General features: G+C 36.9%; 1 protein-coding gene across 1 annotated transcript in view; it reads right to left on the bottom strand.

Annotated features, from left to right (window-relative positions):
• The window catches only part of LOC139135917 (plexin-B-like), a 30237-nt gene extending 12548 nt beyond the window's left edge, over positions 1-17689 (bottom strand). Inside the window, exons 1-18 of the mRNA XM_070703694.1 lie at positions 17608-17689; positions 11491-12609; positions 11177-11359; positions 10456-10587; positions 9706-9806; positions 9447-9579; positions 8525-8684; positions 7002-7098; positions 6482-6602; positions 6007-6141; positions 5572-5673; positions 5077-5170; positions 4250-4437; positions 3172-3320; positions 2645-2762; positions 2378-2514; positions 1831-2013; positions 433-523 (exon numbers count right to left, since the gene is read on the bottom strand). Of these exons, the coding sequence (XP_070559795.1) occupies positions 433-523; positions 1831-2013; positions 2378-2514; positions 2645-2762; positions 3172-3320; positions 4250-4437; positions 5077-5170; positions 5572-5673; positions 6007-6141; positions 6482-6602; positions 7002-7098; positions 8525-8684; positions 9447-9579; positions 9706-9806; positions 10456-10587; positions 11177-11359; positions 11491-12609 (3243 nt within the window). The 5' untranslated portion in view covers positions 17608-17689. The remainder of the gene's footprint in view (positions 1-432; positions 524-1830; positions 2014-2377; positions 2515-2644; positions 2763-3171; positions 3321-4249; positions 4438-5076; positions 5171-5571; positions 5674-6006; positions 6142-6481; positions 6603-7001; positions 7099-8524; positions 8685-9446; positions 9580-9705; positions 9807-10455; positions 10588-11176; positions 11360-11490; positions 12610-17607) is intronic.
• Positions 17690-23642: the final 5953 nt, after the last annotated feature.

Below are 23642 nucleotides of genomic sequence, written 5' to 3'. Positions count from 1 at the left end.
TATGTCCGAGTACATTTTAATAGAAATAATGAAAAAAGGATCATTTTCAATGCCAAAATAGTTACTATGGCAACTTGAAACATTAAAATAAGTCTGGTTTTTGTGTTCTCTGACCCGAATTCCTCCACTAGATAATTTTCATATCAATCAAAGTAACTTTTCATGGGATATTAGAAAAATTGATATTTTCAACCCCTAAAATGGTTACCATGGAAACATGGGGCAGTGAAATCGATATCATATTTGGTCTTTTCGACCCAAAATACCCTAACTGTGAAATTTTCAGAGGAAATTGAACCTATTATTATTCGCGTTATTATTTCTATATAATACTTATATTAATTATTATTATTATTATTATTATTGAATATCCACTATATAGATAATTGTATGTTTAACTGTCAGTTTTGCGGAGTGATGATGGTCACTTACCGATACAAACGGTCTTCCAGCTGTAATCAACATTCTAGGCTGCCTTATTGATGTCAAATACGTACCAGTGACGTTGATTCTACGACCACCACTATAATATAACAATCATTACAAAAAACGGAAATGGAATTTAAATAAAATAAACAAAATAACTAAACTTAGTCATACGTCACATTGTCAGCAATGCGCCGTTACAAAACACATTCTATGAAATGAAAAACGAAATAAATGCCCTAAGGATTTTAAATTCAAAAAAGTAAACGATGCTCTCATCAAAATACAAAGAAACGACTGTTCCTGTCATATTGAATCCTGAAACGTGTCAGTATTGCTTCCCCACACGTTAAGCAGACGGAAAATGCATCTAACGAAAGCCTGCTGAGTAACTTCAACACGTTTATATGTGTGATACTGTTACATCCCTTCCTTTTATGGTCTCTGGCTTGAGTTACAAGTCTAACCAAATTGTCGGTTGTAAGCACCACGTTCGATATGTATTACTAAACTGAAATGGTGAAGACTGAACTTCTACATTCAAAACTCGTCCTTTTGCTTAATGTATTGTAAGTATACAACTGAAATAGTTTCCATATCAGCATATTATGATAATTAAATAATTACGTCTACAGCCTAAATGAAGTAAAGATACGTCGGAAAATGTTAAACGACTGTCAAACAGAATGAGATTAGCTTTCAACTTAAACATTGAGTCAAAGTCAACCTACGGTCATTTCTAATGCTTTTAGCATCTGTTAAAACTACACATCGCGCAAGGCATGACAGACGGTTACTTTAAGATTTAGAGTGTAAACAGATTAGTGAATTACAGGAAGATACATGACAATCCTGACGGGTGTAGCATGCTAACAGGGTACGCTTACCCATATCGGACACCTGATACCACCACCAACTATCAGTGGTTCAGGATGGTCTTACTTAAATTTGTACATCTCAAATGTCCCATGGACACGGTAATGTATTACCTTGAAAGGAAATGATTATTGGGCCAGTTTAATGTCATAATACAGTAGGCAAAGTTGTTTACTGCAGGTAAACTTAAGAATTCTAAATCATCGGAATCATCGGGGTTGGGTAACGCTTTACAGTACATGAATTAATTTCCCGAATATATTGGCCGGGCGCTCGAAGGAGTATGGTATGTTGAAACTAAAGCAATAGGATGCCGCATTTTTTAATGAATTCAGCGCTCTAAGGGCCAAAGTTGTAAAATTTATGATATTCTAAAATTTACAATCAAGTTACAATGAGCGAAATTTCTAATATTTTGAAAATTACCTTTGTATAATATACTTCTTCTTTTTTTGCTAAATACAGGATGAGTTTCTGTTACCCAATGGTGTAACTTTGCTGTTAAAAGTGTAAAATAAAGTTACTCGCCTTATCATACTGGTAGACGGATAAATATCTGTCACTGTCGGGTCTTCAGTAAAGGCGAATTTCTTGCTTTCTGGTGCTAACCGTTCAGAGCCATCAAAATACATCGACAGTTTAGCAGAATCTGTAACGTTTGCACTACTTGTGTTGCAAAACACTAACGTTTCGTTGAATGCATCTACCGTCCTAAAATTGAAGAAAAACTATTGTATCACGAGGAAAAGGCCGTAGGGTATCTTCTTTGTCAATCATTGTTTTTCTAAATTGCTGATTGATAAGATAAATTTGGACCCTCTTGGGGATAATGCCACAGCTTCCGGAGTAAAGCAATTGCTTGACAGCTTGTCATCTGTGCTCTCTATGATGATGGCCCTAAACGGTCTGGCAGAGCCTAACCCATAACTAAATTAAATACAACAATCGGTAGACAAACTATATATTTCTAGCATCAACCGTCTGTATATCAAAATATCGCACTGTATATTATTGCTTGCCGGGATAACACAGATGAAAAATTTTCTCTTCGAAACTGTTTTTAAATTTATCTTACCTATTTATCAGACAAGATGATCCGCTGAAATATGCTTCAATGATTCTGCCAGCATTGACGTATTGTCCATGTAGAGCCACGATTGTGCCACCAGACTTTGGGCCAAGTTTTGGAGTGAAGTCGAGTACATTGGGGTCCTAATAAAAACATTTTAAAGAAATTCTAAGTTTCTTAAATACGAAATTATAATAAATAGATCACGATCACATCAAAATTTAAATGTAGAAGCCTATAGCAATAGGATGAATCTCTTGATAGCTAACTTACCCTGAACACGAACTGTTCATTATAATATGCCTCCTGTTGGTCACCGTTATTAGCAATAACCTTCACTACAACATTACCATTATAATCAGATACAGATGCACTGGTTTTACATTCAAGTCTGCATTGACAGAAAAAATAATCTACATGTAGAAATTCAGCCTGTGGAAGAATGATGCTTATACGGTATTAACCCCTGTGTATTTCAATAAAAACCCATTTGACCGAATTGACTTTGCAAACTTGTCTTTCCCATGTCATTTTGTTTACCACATTGATGAAGATTTTTTTACATAGATGTAGTGAGAGAATCAGTTTACGCAGGTCTTGTTCTGTCTTCAATCATAAATTTCTAAATAACACATAGAACTATTGCCATGTAGCAGACTATGATATAACTATAACCACGATATCATTTAAGGGTTTCATCAACGATTGCGTGTTACATGCACAAAAACAACAGTTTGTTAACAAATAAGTTGTGTCTGCCTGATAAATAAAAAAGAAAACGTAAGACATAAGGCTCGTACTTTTTTGACACGTTGTACTTGTGTGGTAAATGGTCACAGGGAACATTGGCCACTGTGACACTGACTATGTCCGATGCTTGTTTCCCCAAGTCTGTGCCCTGTAAAATAATGACTGTATTCCCTTCGAACGGACCTGAAAGCGGCCAAACCTGTGTAAACAAACAGTTGCACGTTCTAATTAAGCTTTGCAAACTATAATTTATTGTAATTTAACCAGGTAGAAGAAGATTCTGCAATTTCTCTTTCGGCAACGAACTCGCACAGTATTGTAATTACGCACCTATCAAGAGAGAAATGTAAAGGTACTTAAAGGTATACATTCACCTGTAATCTAAATATGCCCATATATGGTCAAATTGGTGTTCCTTGGTATTCAAAATGCCCATGTGAGGGCGCTGTTTTTAAAACGCGGCCACCCGCTTAAAATCTGTGATTGGTCAGATTTTCTCTTTCCATGGTAACTGGCAAAATTGGAACAGGTGACCGTATACCTTTAAAATGTAAATGTACTTACGATCAAATGTCAAATCCTGACCTACAATATGATACCTCGCTATACATTACCGTTATTAGTATTCTTAAAACACACGATAAAGTATTCTATGGTTTCCTTCATATGTTCTTCCAAAAGCCAGGTATTACCGCTTCAGCATATTTTAGATTACAGATGGTATATTCTAAATAAGTTCACCCTTTTCATATACTACAGATTTAATATTTGGAGATTCTGTTCTGAATATCTCAAAAATTAAGATTATTATTATTACGAATCAACGAATATTCCATGGAGTGTAACATTGTGTTTTATAGAGTCCGTCTGTACAAGACTTTTTATGGAGCAGTTCTTCGAGCTGCTTCAATAAGACAATAGTAATGGGACAAAACAACAATGGTCACCGCGTGCTTATGATATCAGATGTACTATGATCGTGGCCTGAAGGGAATCATGAATATTGATCTTGAATGGAAGCAAACTTTACCTGATCGTCCTTTGCTTTGCGGACGTGGATCGTTCAAGGAGTTGGCTACATGAGACATATCTCTTATGAAAGGTGATCCATGATTACAGTGCACATACCTGTGTGATTGACGGTGGATCACAGTTATTCGCTGTACCAAAACCCCACCAATCGGAAACGCAGAGTTCTTCAACTTCACATTTCTTGCTTTGTCCACACCAACCACACTCCAGTTGCAGCCTCGTAGTTATATTCGACAAACACTCACTGCAGTCTCGGCGATTCGCTGAACAGTTATACAGTGTCACTGGAGGGGATATGAAACGTGAAAGTCTTAAATCTAAGACAAGTAAATTTAACTGAAGTAGTACCATTTGAAGCGAACCTGACAGAATATCTTCGACTTCAAGTGATGCTAGCCGTTATAAGGCAAGCGGAAGATTTATGATGATTTTTTCTGTACAAAATTATTTATAACCTCCTTTTCTGTATATTTTTAAAAAAGTATATTTTATATTAAATACTTTAATGGTAACTGTTTTATTGACGCCGCCATAACGAGTACTGGAAGATTAAAGTTTTGTCCACTTATTAAGAAAATGTTGTAGTGTAACATGGTAATTGTGTCACTTTGTATAGAGTTGTGAGTATACATTTTTGTAAAATAGAACGTTGTACATGAATTTTTTATTCGAACCAGCAGTCAGCTTAAGTAAATTAGTTTAAACGCACGTCGTTTTTTTATTTTATTTCTACGATTTGCATGACAAGTGAGAACATATTTACGATTTTTTTTCAAAAAACAGTTGAAGCATGTAATATCGTATAAATTGGATTATGTGAGATGTTTGCATAGCCGACGTACACTTGACAAAATGCCGTGTAAGATCCTCAATGTGAACGAATTCAGTGAAATGCTACAGATACTCAGGAATTACAACGTTACCTGTATATCCATACATATCATCGACTACATGATGGCCATTCCATTTCAGGATGAGATGAACTGGCATTTCTTGGACTAGAGACTTGTAGGTATACTGAATATTGAGAGGTGCTAGTAATTAATGTCACAAAGTACAAACGGATGCCATAGCAAGGTACGATTGTATGAGAGTTCACATCTAAGTCAATAGAAGATGGCTCGTACTGATTATATACCTAGTAAAGTCACACCTGAAGCGTATGTTGTTACACGGTATGGGTGTTTTATTACAGTATCTTACTAAAAAATTGATAAACTTGAAATTGAATGGACGTTATGTATTCATTCCATTCTTACTTACACTCTACCGTTATTTGGCCATACAATCATAGCTCCGGTCCTTATTTTTATTTATAAGCAAACGCTTTTACAATACCAAGTTCGTAAGCGACGTTACTGCTCGACAGATTTTCAGTATTCGATTTAACTTGATAATCAACTATTACGTTCAAATACCTTTCTAATGCTGCATGTCACTGATGTTTCATTGTGTCTGGTCGCTGCACTAGTTTCGAATTCACCTTCAACTATCAGAACACATTCGTAACCTTGAAGATGCTGGTAATATACAGAAGTTGTTTATTATTTGTGGCTAAGGATTTCTATCGATCGAGACATAAGGTCAAATTTCGACGCACTTGCTGTTTAAGGCATGTATGTAGTCATTAATATCACAGCTATACAATATTTTAAAATTATGTTTGTGCCTCTTTGTCGTGAATGACAATAAGATCGATATTTAAATCCGACGATTAAACCTCAGATTATTTCGAAAAGGATCAGACTTAGCTTCGCTGAAATGCTTTCTATTGGAGTTTTTATCATGTTAATATTTGTAGATACCACGCTTTATATCAAAGTATGTACAATATGTACAAAATAGATATTTACCTTATTATCATATATATTTACTGTGTCAACTTGGATCTCTGTAGGAACGCCGACTGAAATCAAAACTTCTCCATTTTGCATTTGCAGTTGAGGACAGAATGACTGGCCGGCGATGTTGCTGTCATTGAACAGGTTCTAGCAATACCAGGATGCACATAGGTAATTTCGTTACATATTCTGTCACATTAAAGCTGCAAATTCATTTTAAGCGTAAGAAATATAAGAACCTTTTTTCATTGCACATGCATTTTTAATAGAAAGCAAAATACCATTTATGGTTTATCAAGCAACTGAAGAATTAATTTCGTCTTGTTTATGACGATGAAAAAACTTTTGCCTCCGCGAAATAATTTAAGTGTTATCAAATACTGCATTGCTAAAATCTCTTCCAACTAACGTTACCAGCTACCAATTCCACACTTTCAGCCACAAGATTACGTAGAGACAGCACAGCAACTTCAAGAATTTAACTTACATTTTCCCCAACTACAATTGACGTGGAATCATCCATTGGACAGCTAGTTAGATAATGTGTACATCTGTTCCCATACACACACCAGTTACAACTCCAGTTACTGCTCACACACGAGCTGCATCTAAAGAAGGGTTTTAAAGGAACTGTTCACATGTGTTTGTACAGATCTGATATATAAATTAACAAAGACATACACACACATTGTAAAACTAGTTTAGGGATTATCCATTAACATAACAGTTTAACTACATTATTGTTCTTTCCATATATATTTAGACTGGAAATTTTCCCGAGTAAATTAATTTTTAAAATGCTCATTAAGAAGCTGCATTTTGTTATCCCGGGATTTACCATACCAGAAAACACATACAAAAATAGCCTATATTCACATCAATTGTATATTAGTTTTTACAACATTGTGCTAAAATGATCATTTCCAATTAAAATATACGATGTATACACTCTTTGTTTTGTGTCCAATCTAACTACTGATATTACTTTAACAACAACAAATACTTACGATTTATGCTCACTACAGTCATAAATATGAAAATCTGTTTGAACGAAATCTTCTTCTGTTTCGCTGCTTCTGACATACAGTTGTATAGTCACGTGATCTGGAAAGTATCATAGTTTTAGTGATGGTGTCGTATTACCTGTTTATCATTACTATTTTGCATCGTTCTTTCAAATATTGTATCCTTCTAATGAGAGATGTTAATTTGGAACATATCACATCTGAAATGAGCATATTTTTCAGGCCTGTATTTTAGCCTCAAATCACTAAAGCTTGGTCACTTCAGCACATCAAACAGTATTGAAACTTATTGGTAATGTACGCTTCGTTAATTAGACAACTTTTTCTCTATCCGTACGTATTCCACTGATACTGTAGTCTTCACTTTGCAATGACTGCAAAAATGTTGTTCAAACCTGCTACTTATGACATTACGATGGACAGCATTCAATTTTGATTTGTTATACAAAACAGCATATTATCTTAGGAAAACTTTTTCATTCTAAACAATACAAGGACATCCTTGCAGCTGTCATTCACCAGCTTGCTAAATGTCATATTATTTTTAGAATTTATGTCTCACACCATCAATACAGTGATGTCACCTGTCTTGCATATAATTTATTATTTATCCAATTATGACTGATATTACAGGATATTTACTGGTACTGGTGAAACACAAAAGCCGATGTTTCACTGGTGCAGGTAGGCCTACAACCGTACTGTGGTTTTGCAACCGAGCGTTCTGACTTTATCATGAGTAATTTCACCGCGGTAGTCAATTTGCTGAAGCAGATACGCCAACATTTCCAACAAGCATATTCTTAATTTGGCCTATGTATATGATGTTAAGTGCTTATTTTCTGGTTGTTTTAGATAAACTCATTTGAAGAGCATTTAAACGGAAACAAACCTCCAGTCAATTTTTCAATTTCCGTATTCTCCAACAACTATTTCTTACTTGAATCGATTTCATACGTGCTCATATTGCTGAGAAAGACACTGAATAAAACTCGTCGAACAGCAGACAACATAGCACAGCCAGCTCATGGGCGCGAAAAGGCTCATGGGAGCTACTGGTGTGATATCATCGACAATGTGGAAGTGCTCGGAAACCCAGTGCGTGTATGTCTGGCTAGTATTGCCAACTACATCAAGAGAAAAGCCTGCACTATTCTATCCATACTTAGCGTCTTTTCATTAATTCAGAATGTTTTTGTGCCAACCAAATGGTTAACATGTTTGCAGTTTGATGCAATCATGATTCCGTATCGTCGATGACGTCACACTAGTAGCTCCCACGAGCCTTTTTCACGCCAATGGGCTGGCTCGGAAATGTTGTCTGCTGTTTGTCGAGTTTTATGCAGTGTCGTTCTCAGCAATACAGGCACGCATGAAACTGACTCAAATCAGAATTTATTAAATAGTTATTGGAGAATACCGAAATAGAAAGACTGACTGGAGTTTCGTTTCCCTTAAACAACATAAATGCAACAGTGACATAATTCACAGAAGAATCGCACTACCTTCTCCCGGTGGCAGTATTGGTCGGCTTTCTAATGGTGGTGTGTCACAGGTTAAGTTATAACTATCCTTATCGGCACTTGTTATAAAAAAGTCATCGTAATTGCACAGATAAGTATTCTTGCTATCTTCAGCCGGTAACTCAAGCATTATTAAAGTAATCTGAAATTCAAATTAAAAATAATTATTAAATAGCTCAGATTAAAATGCCTTCAGAAATGAATGTACGATTCACTTTTTTCTTAAATTACTGCCGATCATTCCTGAAATAGACATCTTATCTTCATTAATGAGGTTTTATTCGCCTCGAAATTGAAAGGCTTCAACTTTTGCTCAAATTTTCCTAAACAAATATTTAAACCATTCTCTTAATAAAGCAAGAATAGAAACAGTTGTCACTATCAATTTTAGTACTTTTAAACACATTACCTGACAATCGCCGATATTTAAATTGACTATAAAATCAATAATCCAATAATTAAAATTTGGTTCCACTTGCCTTGACAATGTAATTTCCTAATATAGATATCATATCGTGATAAAAATAAAAGTGCAATTAACATGTAGTTATCTTCTCCACAATCATATAATATAGTAAACTTTAGCTTATCTTTAGAACTTTAATCTAATCGTGATTTTGGATTTATTTTTTATTGGATCACGTAATTTCAAACAAAAGCAGATTTAAGTAGATTTCCTGTAAAGTATTTTATATATGGAGTCACATCCATATTTTTGTCTATATATAGTAACGTTTTGATGTGCAAAGGCAGACTTTTGCACTTCCATGTCAGGTACGTTTCCAATAAACGTCTCAAACTTCAACCTTGCGGCGTTTTGTGTTGTCTTATCAAGTTTTGTGCTCGCGAATAATCCATCACAAGAAGTAAGACACCAGTTCCATCAAGTCTGATATAGCCTTACCTGTTTTGTCACATCCATTGGTACTCCGTTTTCTGGTTCTATTGAATCTATTTTAACGCACATTTCCTTGTCAAATATGTGCAGCCACCTTGATTTTTCACTGGACCCTATACAGTTTGCCTTTGTAGAACACCTTAAATTTGAGAGACATCGTTGTCAAAATCATTTCATACTTTAAATATAAATATTAAATAAAAGCGTTAAAAAAGACAAGATATTAAACTCAGTAGATGACCCATACATTTCAATACTAATTTACCTTTTCTCCAAGGTACACCATCCACAGTAAGGATCCATGGATTCCATACAGTCCACACAGCATGGAAACTGACTACACTCAGATACTTTAACTTTATGAACCTAACAGTTAAATGAGAATACCATTACTCGACAAGCCTAATAGTTCTAATTGAAACATATGCAGTTCACAAATCATACAATCACCCAAATCACTCTATGACAACAATAACTATTCCCGTTGCAAGATATTAACGTGAAAGCTTTACTGCAAAGGTTTACATTTTACTTCAAGTATCGTCTGAAGCAAGTCAATAAAGGCGTCAGTTCAGAATCAATTTATCAACTTGCAAGTGCCATTACGATTATGATGCATTGACGAAACAAAGCCCGGAGACTGATTGAAACCAACGTTACCAGCGCAAAGGAAGTGAAGCCACGTCAGCTATAGCAAATAAATGCATATCGTGCATAACGTGGGAGCCGGAAGCCGAAAAAATTATATAAACAGCCAAAATCGATTTTCCAGGAAGTACTGGAAAAGAGCTGACATTATTTGGTCACATAAAAAAGATATACAACCACGAGCATTAGCATACCATCGTCTCCTTAACATGCCATGAGGTTCAGGGTATCCTTCAGATAAGTCAATATTTTGTCTTACTCACTATTACACGAACACTATTGAGTTTTGTGCTCCGATTGCTGACACTTAAATGCCACACATCACGGAGAACACCATCATAGTCTCCTATCAGTCTCTAATACTTACACTAGTATATGTGTATTTGTAAAAATGCTCGTCATCGAGGTCAAACTTCATGTCTTGAAGAACGGCTGTAATGCCATCTTTAAACTCAATCTCCTCGTAGGTATTGGCATTAGTGTCGTTGGTAAAGTGTACCTGTTTGAAAATGTCGACAACATTATTTCACAAGCTGACAATCCAAAACATTTAGATAAAACATATTTTATAAATCTGTTACTAGTGGTTTATTTTAGCCAATATTCTCACTTTTATTATACACAGTAATCGTTGTTATCGTATCCGCTTTGCATAGAACTGCTAATGGTCAGAATACTGCGAATGAGTGTGTTTAATGTTGATGATTTTGCCATAATTTCAGGTTTGACGGAGGAAGGAAAAAGAAAAATATTGGAACGAATAAATGTGACAATGTATATTTCTCAAATTTTTATTGAACAATTATATAATATTGATTTTTACCAACGACTCCATTCCGTGATAACGGTTTGTAAATAAACAGTTTCCTAATTTTTTACAATTTGATAATTTTTATTTGCGGTATCTTAATTGATTGGACGTCCATAAAGGGAGATTTAGTAAATCTCATCAAAATTTTCTTGTTTAAGTATTTCAGTATTTTGCCATTTCAAATCAAGTTTTAACTATGTGCATATTTGACGGAATAAATACATTTTAAATGAATATACGGACATAGGCCTTTATGTAATGTACATAAAGACCCTACCTTTAGAATAGTTCCTGTATCAGTACCCAAGAATCCAACTGTGTGTTGTTGTACAGTAGTTACAGCTATCGATGTCACCAAGGTGTCTGTATAGTCTTCTACGTTATACCCACGTTGATCATCCACTCCAGTTGCATATGTGTAGTGCTCTACTGCATAACATTCATGAACTCCTCTGCTGTACTGCAAGTTGAAAAATGGAATTTTTTTAACAAAAGTGCATTCGAATATATTAGAGTCATGGAGTCTCATAAAAGTAAATCCAACAAATGCAAAATGTGAATCACTAAACAATGAAATGTACAAACACTTACAGGCTTTTCACCAGTACATGAAGCACCTTGCATCCACGAAGCAGTAGTCGCTGGTAATCCATCACCTACCATACATCCTTGAACAGCATCTTGAAAGGCCCTTTCAATCACACTCATTTTGTACATACATATTGCAGACTGTCTGGTCGGTGTTGGAGGATTATTCACTCCCACAGCAAATGAAACGAACAAAAGTTCTTCACCGTCATCTAATGCCAGTGATTGACTGAGATCTTGTGCAGGTCTGGTGATATATGCTGCTTGGGCAAGGTTGTATGAATTATGGCTACACCTCAATGTCACTTCAGTGTAAGAGTTGAAGTAGTTTCTGTCAGCCTCCTGACATACACGGACAAGTTTGGAAATGTACGCAGAACTTTGATCTGCTGACTTTTGTTGTATTGTCACAAAGTAGCTGTAAATGTTGTAGCTAAATCCTGCCACATACCTGATTGAATATGTTGTGATGAGAGATATGGAAACATCAACTTTTGTGTTACCTTGACTATCTTCAATCACCTCAAATGCCTGATTACCCTCAAGTCGTCTACCACTAACAAATGGGTTTCCTGGATTATGTGATGTACTTGTTGTGCCAACATACAGCAATTGTTGACCAAGACTATAGTGTGGTGCAACAAAACCAACTGTAGATTCATCTGACGTATTTGCAGCTACAAAAACATCGCCTTCATAAGTTACAGACAAGTCTTCCACGTGTCTAATTTGGCAAACACCTCTGTAACCACCACAGGTTATGAGATCATCACCAGCGTAGTCAAATGTCAGTATTTTATTGAAAGTGTCGAGTGCTTTATCTTCTTCATCATATTCTGGCCCTGTTGTGATGTTGACAAGCAACTCCAAGTTTTCATTCAATCTGTACAGCTGATTAACTCCACCAATGTACACATCACCGGTGAATTTATGCACTGTCAGGTGGTTGAAGCCCTCTGAGTTAGAATCAGTGAAATTTGCGACTGCGTAAATATCCGCGTTTGATATTCGGGTTGGTTTTGAAATTGGTACACGGGCCATCATAGCAATAACGAACATCATCTTGGTGAAGTGAAATGTAATCATGCTTGGATGTGTTCCGGGTAAATTTTGTAATATCATCTGTTCTTGGTGAATAAAATACGAAACGCAACATTAGGACACACATCGGTGTAAGTAAAGGTTCATCGGTAATGGTTATAAATCCATTTAGGAGAAATGTTCACATTCGTGGATTCGTTTTAATTAAAAGCCGTCATTCATTCAAAAGGCATTATGATACTAATAATATTCTTCGAAAAGGATCGATGTCATATGAGCCAGTAACGCATTATGTTCAGGGCAATAACATTACATTAATGTCATTTATAAATGTATCTCATTGCCGTTACATATGAAAACGTCAATCATATCACGTTGCGATTTGAGAAAGTAATTTAGTAACAAGAAAGCATGAGGTGTGAAAAATAGTTGACAAGACCCATCTGCTACTATACAATATATGTTTATTCTTCCTAACGTTTCGGACGTACACGGACGACCTTCATCAGAGGCTGTACAGACACAGTGGAAAAAAGGGAACGAAAATTACATTTTGTTCTATTCGGACAATGAATACGATAACAAATACGTAGATATTTAGCGTATATTACGCACTGTAGAAATGTTACGGTAGCATGCAAAGTCCACTGTGTCAGTACAGCCTCTGATGAAGGTCGTCCGTGTACGTCCGAAACGTTAGGAAGAATAAACATCTATTGTATAGTAGCAGATGGGTCTTGTCAACTATTTTTCACACCTCATGCATCCATTATCTACAAGCACCCGCTGCAAACTTCACATATGGACTGTGGTTGGACTGAGCCACTTGATATTCACCACTATAATTAACACGAAAGGTTTGATCACCAACGTAAGCTTGGAAAGTAAAGCGGTTTGTGGTATTTTTCAAGTGTTTTGAACGTCCTTTCATTGCAAACGATGTGTACTTGGCCTTGCATCTATGCCTGAATTTCATCCAAATCCATACAAATCAATAACATTCTTTAACTGATAAGTATTTCGATAAGCTAGTAAAGGTCCGAAGGTCGGACGCACATCTGTCACTGGCAAAAAGTATAGATTCTGTTATCAATGTAATCCAGCCAGCAAAGAAGTACGGACAGTGAGCGTAGGGCCTGACCCAGAGGAAAGGAATGCACTTATCAATTTTGCACTCCCTAGAATGACGTCAATTACCAAAACAAAGCACCTTTACAGCGCATCAGCTATAAATAGGGAACTGTACACGTCGGGTTCATAAGGTGATGCTCAGCCTATTTTGTACGCTTCGACCCCGCTTTGCCACACAGTGCACTGTGGCATACAATGGTTTTTCACTCTACCATATTTACAGAGAGCCTACAAATCCATATTATATTACCATGCCCTGCCCGTTGCATTTTGATTGGTCGAGCTGAACCACGTGACTGACCACAAATACACAGTAATAGTTTGTTTACATGCCAGTGAATATGAATTATAATAAGATTAACAACTCACAGTATCGTAACTTTACAGCTCAAACGTAAACCATAATCAATAAACATAAATCATAATCAATCACTAAATAAAATGGAGCACTTGTAGGTCAAGTTGAGATACTTTTTTCTGAAAACATCTCCGGATTTGCCAATTTTTTTACAGTCCGCGTGACAGTGCGTCGCGTATTGCTCAGTTTCTTGGGCCCAGTTGTCGTTCGCTCCTGAAATTTTCGGAAATTTTGACGGTTTTCTTGGGTTCGCTGATAATATAATGGAAATAACAGACTCCGCTCTAACCATTAAAGGGCCTATGACATGAAAATTAAAACGATTTTTGACCCACTTGAGCTGTAGCACAATCCATCTATTATCGTCTTGTCAAATTTCTTTGCCATTTGTGCATTCCTTGTGCACTAAATTCGCATTTTAAGATAAGGTATCGGCTGGCAACTTTTACTGCTTCCGCAATAATGCTGCCGCCATGTTGTTACGTCATCAAAGGTACGCAGTTCACCCGCAGGCTTGGGTACCGCCATACGCACCAATGGCGTTTGCTCCCACCTGATGCAGATTTCGATCGTGTCAGCGAGCAGAGCGTTGGCATGAGTGACTTTTCCAAGGCTGGCCATGCAGTACAGTCACGATATGCTTTGCTTGAGCGATGATTTAGAACAGTCTGTCTAGACTGTTTTAGGAATCAGGAATGAATATGAAATTATGTGCAACTAGTGTAGATTTATTTGGATTATCTTCTGGGCTTTCGAACATTTAATTTACCTTCTTGCTTCAATCATGATCCACAACCTAAGGCGAGACTACATTAGTGCAAACTCAATGAGATTTTTTCAACGGTAATGAAGAGTGAGCAAATGTTATAGTGTCCGTGCACTGACGGTTTATGTTACTCTACCCACATACGTGGAGGGGACGTGCTATACCCTACGTAAAACAACCATGGTGCATTCGAGGCGTGAGACTGCACTTCCTTGCTCTCTCTCTCTCTCAAAAAAAAATAAAAAAAAATAAAATAAAAAAAAAACTACGCTGAGGAAAACGCAGAGAAGGTGGCGGAGATGCAAGTCGTAGGGACATGCGAGCACGCCTTGTCAATGGGAAACAGCCGTATAGACATAATGGAGGGGATTCTTGTTCGATGGGATGGGACGACGTTACAGTCAGGCGACTGTCTCTCCCTCGCATGGTTCCTTTTATTTATTTAAAAAATGAGTTTATGATAAGGTAGTACCGGTAGTTCCCTGTAAGGAGGATGTTTTGCCCTTACATAATATGTAGTATCGCAACTATCAACTGGAGATATGCGCGCATCGCAACCGTCAGAGTAGCCAAATAAAAATGGCGCACACAAATAGCTTTATATCATATTCTTTTTTATTAGCTGACGATTTTCTTCTGTGTCCCGGGGTATCCACTGAAACAGATTGAACAAATATAAGCTTACTGAGCACGGCATTCGGCCTCAGCATACTAGTATGTAGCCCCTTAAATCCCAGATCTGGCACACATTCGAAGGAAGCGGGACTCATGATCACTGCGCATATGCACAACGCCAATCTGCCGGCACAACATCAATCTGGCTGAACTTTTCACTCAAATTTTAAATAATCCTGGGTCTTTGGAAACTTAAGTAAAAAAACACATCACTGGACTTTGAGCACCCTAACGCAATATAGCGGTTTGGCATGGGTAATATTTTTATACAAGATAGTTTTCCAAATTCTATGGACGTCTACGTATCTCGGTTAGGCTTAGCGGTACTTAGTCTGGTTCCCTGACCCATTTCCCCGGTAGAGGGCGTGGGGAAATATAGGGTCAGGTACCGGCTAATGTAAACATGGACGCTATTGGGTTAAAATAAAACAAGCTGTGATTGGATGAAAGTAACACTTGTAACTTTTTCTCATGTTTCTTGGGTTTCGCACTTTCAGGCTCACTTGACACCAACTTCTTGTTTGTACCACATAGCCGTGGAGGTAGAAAGAAATACTTTTTACCTCCATGATTTAGCCACTGTGATTTAGCACACCTCATGATACTTTTTAAAAATAGAACGTCGACATGATGCCTGGCATTTTTCACGAAATCGGACACCATTCTATCCATCGAAATCAATCGTCGTTCACAGTTCCAACAAAGTTTGCTTTCAATTAACAGCAGTACTTGTGGCGTGTATCGAACGTGCTCTGGTCATTGGAGTCACGCCACAGTCGGCGCGGCGATGACCTCAATGACCCTAGCGCGTTCGATACACGCCACAAGTACTGCTGCGATATCACAGCCAGCCTTCAATCACCTTTATTTCCCCGTACTTCTGGATTAATCCTTTCAGTTTATGTTTCCCGTCTCGTGTGCCAATGTTTTTGGTTCGGATACCTGTGTTCGAACATAATTCTGATCCAGTCGAATTTTGACCGGCGTTTTCATGGTAGCAGCCATATTTGTTGTAGCTTGTTCTGTCAGGTGACTAACCTCCGCCATCTTGAACAAAATTCTGTTCAAGATGGCTACCCGGTACCTGACCCTATATTTCCCCACGCCCTCTACCGGGGAAATGGGTCAGGGAACCAGACTAAGCGGTACTGCGTACCTTTGATTGCGTCATTTCCGTATTTGCGAGGTCACCCAAAGAGCACTTCCGGTTTTTTGCAGGATCGCTGTGATTGGGTTACAAAGTGCTTATTTTATGGTTAACGATACAGTTTTCAGCAATAACGAATTTAGTTCACGTATCATTTATACTTTGGGCTGCTAATGCAATGAAGATAGGTTGGTCATGTCATAGGCCCTTTAACGCTTATTTATGGGCGCGGGCTCGAGGAAAGCCAAATTAACGGGCTCCGCAAGACTCGCCCATTAATTTTTGGCTTTCCTCTCGCCCATGCCCACAAATAAACGTTAATGGTCAGCGCGTCGCCCGTTATTTCTATAATATGCAGGGCAGGTCAAGAGAATTCTTCATAAAAATGTGTTTCTAGGCAATTCCATGGCCGGCATCTTATTCAACACCTTTGAAGGCATATGGATGCATGCCAAGCGAACTAGTTGTACGTAATAGTCGTGTCCCCACGGCAAAAACGTTAGTTAGCACGGAATATTTTCTCCCATTTACCAATGGAAAATGGGTCAAAATACAAGCGGAATAATCAGTCAAATCGCGCCGAGATTGCGACATCTCAAACTATGAGAAACTCGCCGCCCCTTATGTGCACTGCCGAAAGGCATATAGAAAAGACTAATTCAAACTAAAGTACTCCAAACAGACTAGACACACAATGAACAAGATCCTGAACATTTCTTTTACAAAAACCTCCCCTAAAACAGCAGCTTTTCGGGGTAGCCGTAACTAGAATATCACACAACAGCCTCTTTATAATAAGTGGGTGGTCATTCTGCATGCCATGTCAGGTCATGCGGAGCGTACGGTACAAAGACGCGTCTATCTACAGTAAGAAATATACCATCCATATGTAACCCCTTGATCTGCTTGACGGATTACTTAATTCTTAAAAGACACTAGTACCAGGCATTACTGCTGGTGCGATTTAATCGCATTGTGAAATCTGAATGTCATGACACTTACCGTTTAGTGAATGCTCCGTTGACTTCTAATGTTAGATATAAAAGACTGTGGAACCCAGTAAACCAGGAAGAAGGAAATGACTGCACCGATTGTACTCTGGCAACCAGCCACAACACTTAAAAAGTGACACAGGTACTCCTAAGCGAATAAAGAATCGTACATATATTACACGCATTTATGATCTCGCAACTTGGCAAAAATAACGTACAATAATGATACTTAAGCAGAACTTAACAGTAACTTCTGGTAACTTTGCACCACATGGCCGAATGATACACTATCGGAGATGTGCTATTAGGTCATCGGAAAATTTGATGACATAATTTTGACGCATTTATAATGAAATATCTCACGTTATAATTTTGTTACTTTGTAAAAGGATGCGTTGTCACCTATTACAAGGTTGTACAGTAGCTCATCGTGATAAAGAGAAATGCTGATGAGATGAATTCAGTGTTGTAGTCATTTTAACTGTATCTTACTGTAATGTTGATATCAGAGCACAAGAGCAACATTTCAACATGTAGAAAATATTGTTCACCGAGCATTTTTAAAAATTTAACAAACAATCTTTGTGAAGCATTTATGGACACGTTCTCCTTTATTTTAGTTATGCAAGCATTTAGAAAACATCGACAACTATCCTCTAAAATGTTGCTGAGTAATTCATTCCTTAACACTCAACATTTTGTAGTTTGCACGCTTATAAATGTTATACTGTTCGTTTGTCTCGCTCACCTTTGAGAACGTATCAGTGAAAGCTTGAGATAATCTGCGTCTTGAAGAAGTGGAGCATGAGGGGCGATAGAAACCCAAGTACGTCGACGTATTGAAGAATGTTCTTTCTTCTACTTCGATTCTGAAGTTTTATGAGCTAAGACATTTTGATAGAAAAGATGAAAAATTCGGGCTTAAAATAATAATTTATCTTCGCCGAGCTGCTTAAAGTCATATAAATTTGTGACTATATTGTAAAGCAAACAATCTATGTAACTTTATGATACAGTGACATGGTATTTATGGAGATTTACGATGCATTAACCAACTCAAACCCTGTAACCCTGACGACAGTCTGTGCAACTCTCACGTAAATCGAAGACATATAATCTTACAGTATCCAGGACGGAATGCAAATGAGTTTGTCTATCAACTTTCCGTCGCTATTATCAAGTATACTGATTTATTTTCACTCCTAAAGAACGCCTATCAGAACTTTGATAAACAGTCCTACTTGAAATATTCGCACCATTCGATTTGCTCGGAAACGGGTTGCAACATGCAAAATGATAGCACAAGAATTAGTACACGCACTGATGTAGATTTAGTAAAGTACATGAAATTTTACAGTAGCTATAAAATGGACGGCGAAATTTACAAACCCAGCCATAATAGTCCGTGGGCTGGAGGGGCCCACCGTGCACCCCCCCCCCAATAAACCTACTAAATGGGTATTTTTTTGTTCTTTGGGATCTGCTGAACTAGAAAAAAGATGTTAACATTGGTTATTTTGGGATGCACTACCTGTCTGCACTTGTTTTTGATTTGTATGTACCGCAAAAAATGGCGAAAAATGGGTAGGGGTAGGGGGTACTATATCCTCCCCTAAATTGAGTAAACTAGCATAAAATAGCACAAACCTTACATTTTGGAAAGCTCAGATACTGCTCTTTCTGAGGAATACCAACTTTAGCAAAATTAATTTGTGTACATAGAATAGGACGACTTTAAAATGAATGTTTTGACAATTTTGAAATTTTTTACCCAAAATACCATGTAACAATTGTGATTTACTTTTTATTAAGCAAAATTTTCACAACTTTTTGTGTTTAAATTATTTATTCCGACATATTAAACAAGAAAAAAGTGTTAACATCAGCTATTTAACTATACACTACTTCTCTGGCGTCAATTTTGAATTGCGTGTATCTGTATGGGGTGTACAAAAGCTAGGGGTAGGGGTACAACATTTTTTCCTTGATGAAGTAAACTGGCTTGAAATGCCATATACCTTATAGTTTTAGAAAGCTTGGATACTGGTCTTTCTAAAATGCATAAGGTTTTAGTAAAAAAATATGACGTCATAGAATTGGATAACTTTAAATCGATTTTTCTGGTAATTCAGCAATTTTAACCGGAAGAAAATACGATAACTATTGTTTCCTCCCAATGAAGCAATCAAACAGATTTATGGATGTTATTTACTAATTGCAATGTGCTGAAGAAGAAAATAAATGTCAAAATTGGGTATTTACAATGAATTATTGTCTCTACTCACTAAAATTGCAAGTTTTGCTACATTGGTATATCGTGAATGGGCATTTTATTGTTATGCAATGAACTAATGCACAGGCTTAAAAAGAAGACTTTAAAACGCACACTCATAGTCATATTGCCATTTTCTCCTAAAGTAAATAGATTGTTGATGACTGTCTATTTTTATAATTTACTTTTTAAATATTTTTTATAAAATAATTTTGATAAGATGTATTTGGAAAATTGTCTATGCCTCCTTGTCTTACTTATACAGCAAGCATTACTAACAATTTATTAGGCCGTGGGCTAAAGGGGGCGTCTACGTGCATCTCCCCCCCCCCACCGCACAGGATAACAAACCTGTATTTTTCAGAAGCCTTGGGGTCCCTAGAATAAGAAATAGGATTTTGAGACAAAATATAGGGACTCAATAGCTGTTACGGTCATGTTTTGAAGGGTTCCGCAAAATCACGATTTTGTGACCCACATGGATTTTTGTCAAAGCTGTCTTCATGTACGTCATCTGCTTAGCTTACTGTTTAACATGACCTGGCTGATGGAGTATCATTAGAAAGGTGATTTATTCTTCTTGAAAATGGTATATAGCAATATGCAATATCTTCTATAGTTTTCATGAAATAGGGCCATAATTTACCCCATACCCCAAAGTTTATGTCGCAAATTACTGTCAAAACTAATCTAAATTCTACCAATTATTTACCTAGACATAATACAAAGGGCAATGCTGTGTATTAACTTTGTGTTATTTGCTACAGGTACATGTTAGAAACCTGAAATAAACTTTTGACAGAAAAAATATTGGGATCCTGTAGCTGTAACAGTCATATTTTGAAGGCTTCCGCAAAATCACAGTATTACTCAATCACATTCGTTTTTGTTAAACCTGTCTTCTTGTAAGTCTTCTGCTGAGCTTATTTTTGAACATAAAGCGGCATATGCAGTATCATTTGAAAGTTAATTTACTTTTCTTTAAAATAAAGCTTTCTAAAACTATAAGGTATATGGCATTTCAAGCCAGTTTACTTCATCAAGGAAAGAATGTTGTACCCCTACCCCTAGCTTTTGTACACCCCATACAGATACACGCAATTCAAAATTGACGCCAGAGAAGTAGTGTATAGTTAAATAGCTGATGTTAACACTTTTTTCTTGTTTAATATGTCGGAATAAATAATTTAAACACAAAAAGTTGTGAAAATTTTGCTTAATAAAAAGTAAATCACAATTGTTACATGGTATTTTGGGTAAAAAATTTCAAAATTGTCAAAAACATTCATTTTAAAGTCGTCCTATTCTATGTACACAAATTAATTTTGCTAAAGTTGGTATTCCTCAGAAAGAGCAGTATCTGAGCTTTCCAAAAATGTAAGGTTTGTGCTATTTCATGCCAGTTTACTCAATTTAGGGGAGGATATAGTACCCCCTACCCCTACCCATTTTTCGCCATTTTTTGCGGTACATACAAATCAAAAACCAGTGCAGACAGGTAGTGCATCCCAAAATATCCAATGTTAACATCTTTTTCTAGTTCAGCAGATCCCAAAGAACAAAAAAATACCCATGTAGTAGGTTTATGGGGGGTGCACGGTGGGCCCCTCCAGCCCACGGACTATAAGATATATATTAATTCTACCGCCTTCTAGACATTCTAGACAGGTGACGTTACGGAATCAGTATTTTGGTTAGATCCAAAATGTTGATCCTACGCTGAAGAGTAAAGGAATTTAAATGTGTGATTCATCGTCGAGCACTGTAGTGAGCCGGGATATTTGTGATAATCTAGAATTATTTGAAATTTGAAGAAACTGTTTTCCAATGTGTTCTAACATAATTTTTCGTGGTAAAACGTCAAATACGGATGTGTTAAACGCATACTGTTTGACTATTACATCCGCTCATATATCATTTATGCAAGTTTTGTTAATTACGCAAAACATCGGCTCTCTGAAATCTAACACATGCTTAGAATACTTCTAATTTTGTTGACATCGATAAAAGAAATATATAAGGCATATAGATATGAACGCGAATCTTTTGAGTCGAGTAGCTATCATTATATTACTTTGTCAGCATAAAATGGAAATTGTAGCCTGTGATTGTTACAAATAGGGGTGATACATAGACAAGGTTAAATTTCGATGCATTTTTTACATTATTACTTTACCTTCAAACAAAATAATGCATCTGAAGATACTATATAATCCTCCTTTCCCTCTTCCTCGATGATAACGACTATATCCATTCAAGTTTTCCGCGAAAAATCCGACAGCGAGAGACTACTCTGACGCATCGAGAGGAACGTGCGTCTGAATGTGAACGGAATCAGCTGAAGCCGTACCACTTCTGCCATGCTGACATAATAGAGGTGCAAATTACATCGCACGGGAAAATGAATTTTATTCGAATAAAAAAGGGTCTATGCATGTGATAAATATATAATCTTCCAGTATTTCTTACTCATGTGACGTCATCGAAGACTCGTGTTCCCCCCCCCCCCCCAACATAGCTGTATCCCTCCGAGCCGGTAGGCGAGGAGGGATACAGCTATGTTGGGGGAACCCTCGTCTTCGATGACGTCACACTAGTTCGAAATACTGGGAGATTATATAAATATATATATATATATATATATATATATATATATATATATATATATATATATATATATATATATATATATATATATATCGAAGTATACAGATGTCCTCGTGGGATATTACAGTGCTCAATGCTAAAGCAGAGCGTTATAAATAAACAGATTTCTTCAAGTACAAAGTAATGCAATCTATTACTTAAGTGTCATGCATCTTGCAATCCTCAGATAGAAGTGAAATGATTACTAGCTCGACACTCTTACATATATGATTGGGACGAACCATTCTATTTGTAGGTAGTGTTAAAATGCGATAAATAATATTTGTTTTGGTTGCGCCATTTTAAAAACCAACTCAGAGCGTTTGTTTAACAGTGTAGATTTGTCAGCATTGATAATGTACAGCTTTTCTGATATACAAAGATAACATCGCTTGTTCATGTTAGAGTAGCTCAATGCTTTATCAATGATTGACCATGAAATGACGAAGACTTGACCCTTATTTCTCAAATTCCATACAAATTTTGACAACTCGGTGTCGTTTTTGTATCTCTCGTTACGGAACGATTTCATATGGTTAGTGTAGCGCGTCTTGAAGGTGTTATCAGTGAGGCCGATGTAAACCCTCTCTCCGTTGTCCTCCGTTGATACTTTGGCCTTGTACACCGCGCCTTTGACTTGACAGTTACCCTTCATAAAGGTGCGGGATTGCTGGATAGCCAAAATAGCCAGCTTTGACATATTTAGCAGCTATTTAGCTAAGAGAGTTTACAGCAATGACTCAAGGGATAATTAGCGGCTATTCAGCTATTATGTTTGGGACCTAATGACGGAAACTTGATAGCTGCTTCGGGGTTGTTGAGCAGCTATTCAGCCATTCTGCTATGATACCAAAATCCTTGGCTATTCAGCTATTCAAGCTAATAGCCGTTTTTAGCCGCTATTAGCTAATGTTAGCTGGCTATTAGCTGGCTATCAGCTATTTTCTCATCAATCATATTCATGCAAAATCACTGCCATGTGTTCATGTATCAATTATTGCCTTGCCTGGAAACTTATACTCTCATCATTAACACGCCGAATGAGGTGACATACAATTCGTTTGTGTATTTTCTGACTTTTTTATTACATTTTCAACATTTGCTTCCGAACTTTTAAACTCGAGAAG

This window comes from Ptychodera flava, chromosome 6 (assembly GCF_041260155.1).
Source record: "Ptychodera flava strain L36383 chromosome 6, AS_Pfla_20210202, whole genome shotgun sequence".
NCBI lineage: Eukaryota > Metazoa > Hemichordata > Enteropneusta > Ptychoderidae > Ptychodera > Ptychodera flava.
This window is presented reverse-complemented; position numbering and strand designations above follow the sequence as displayed.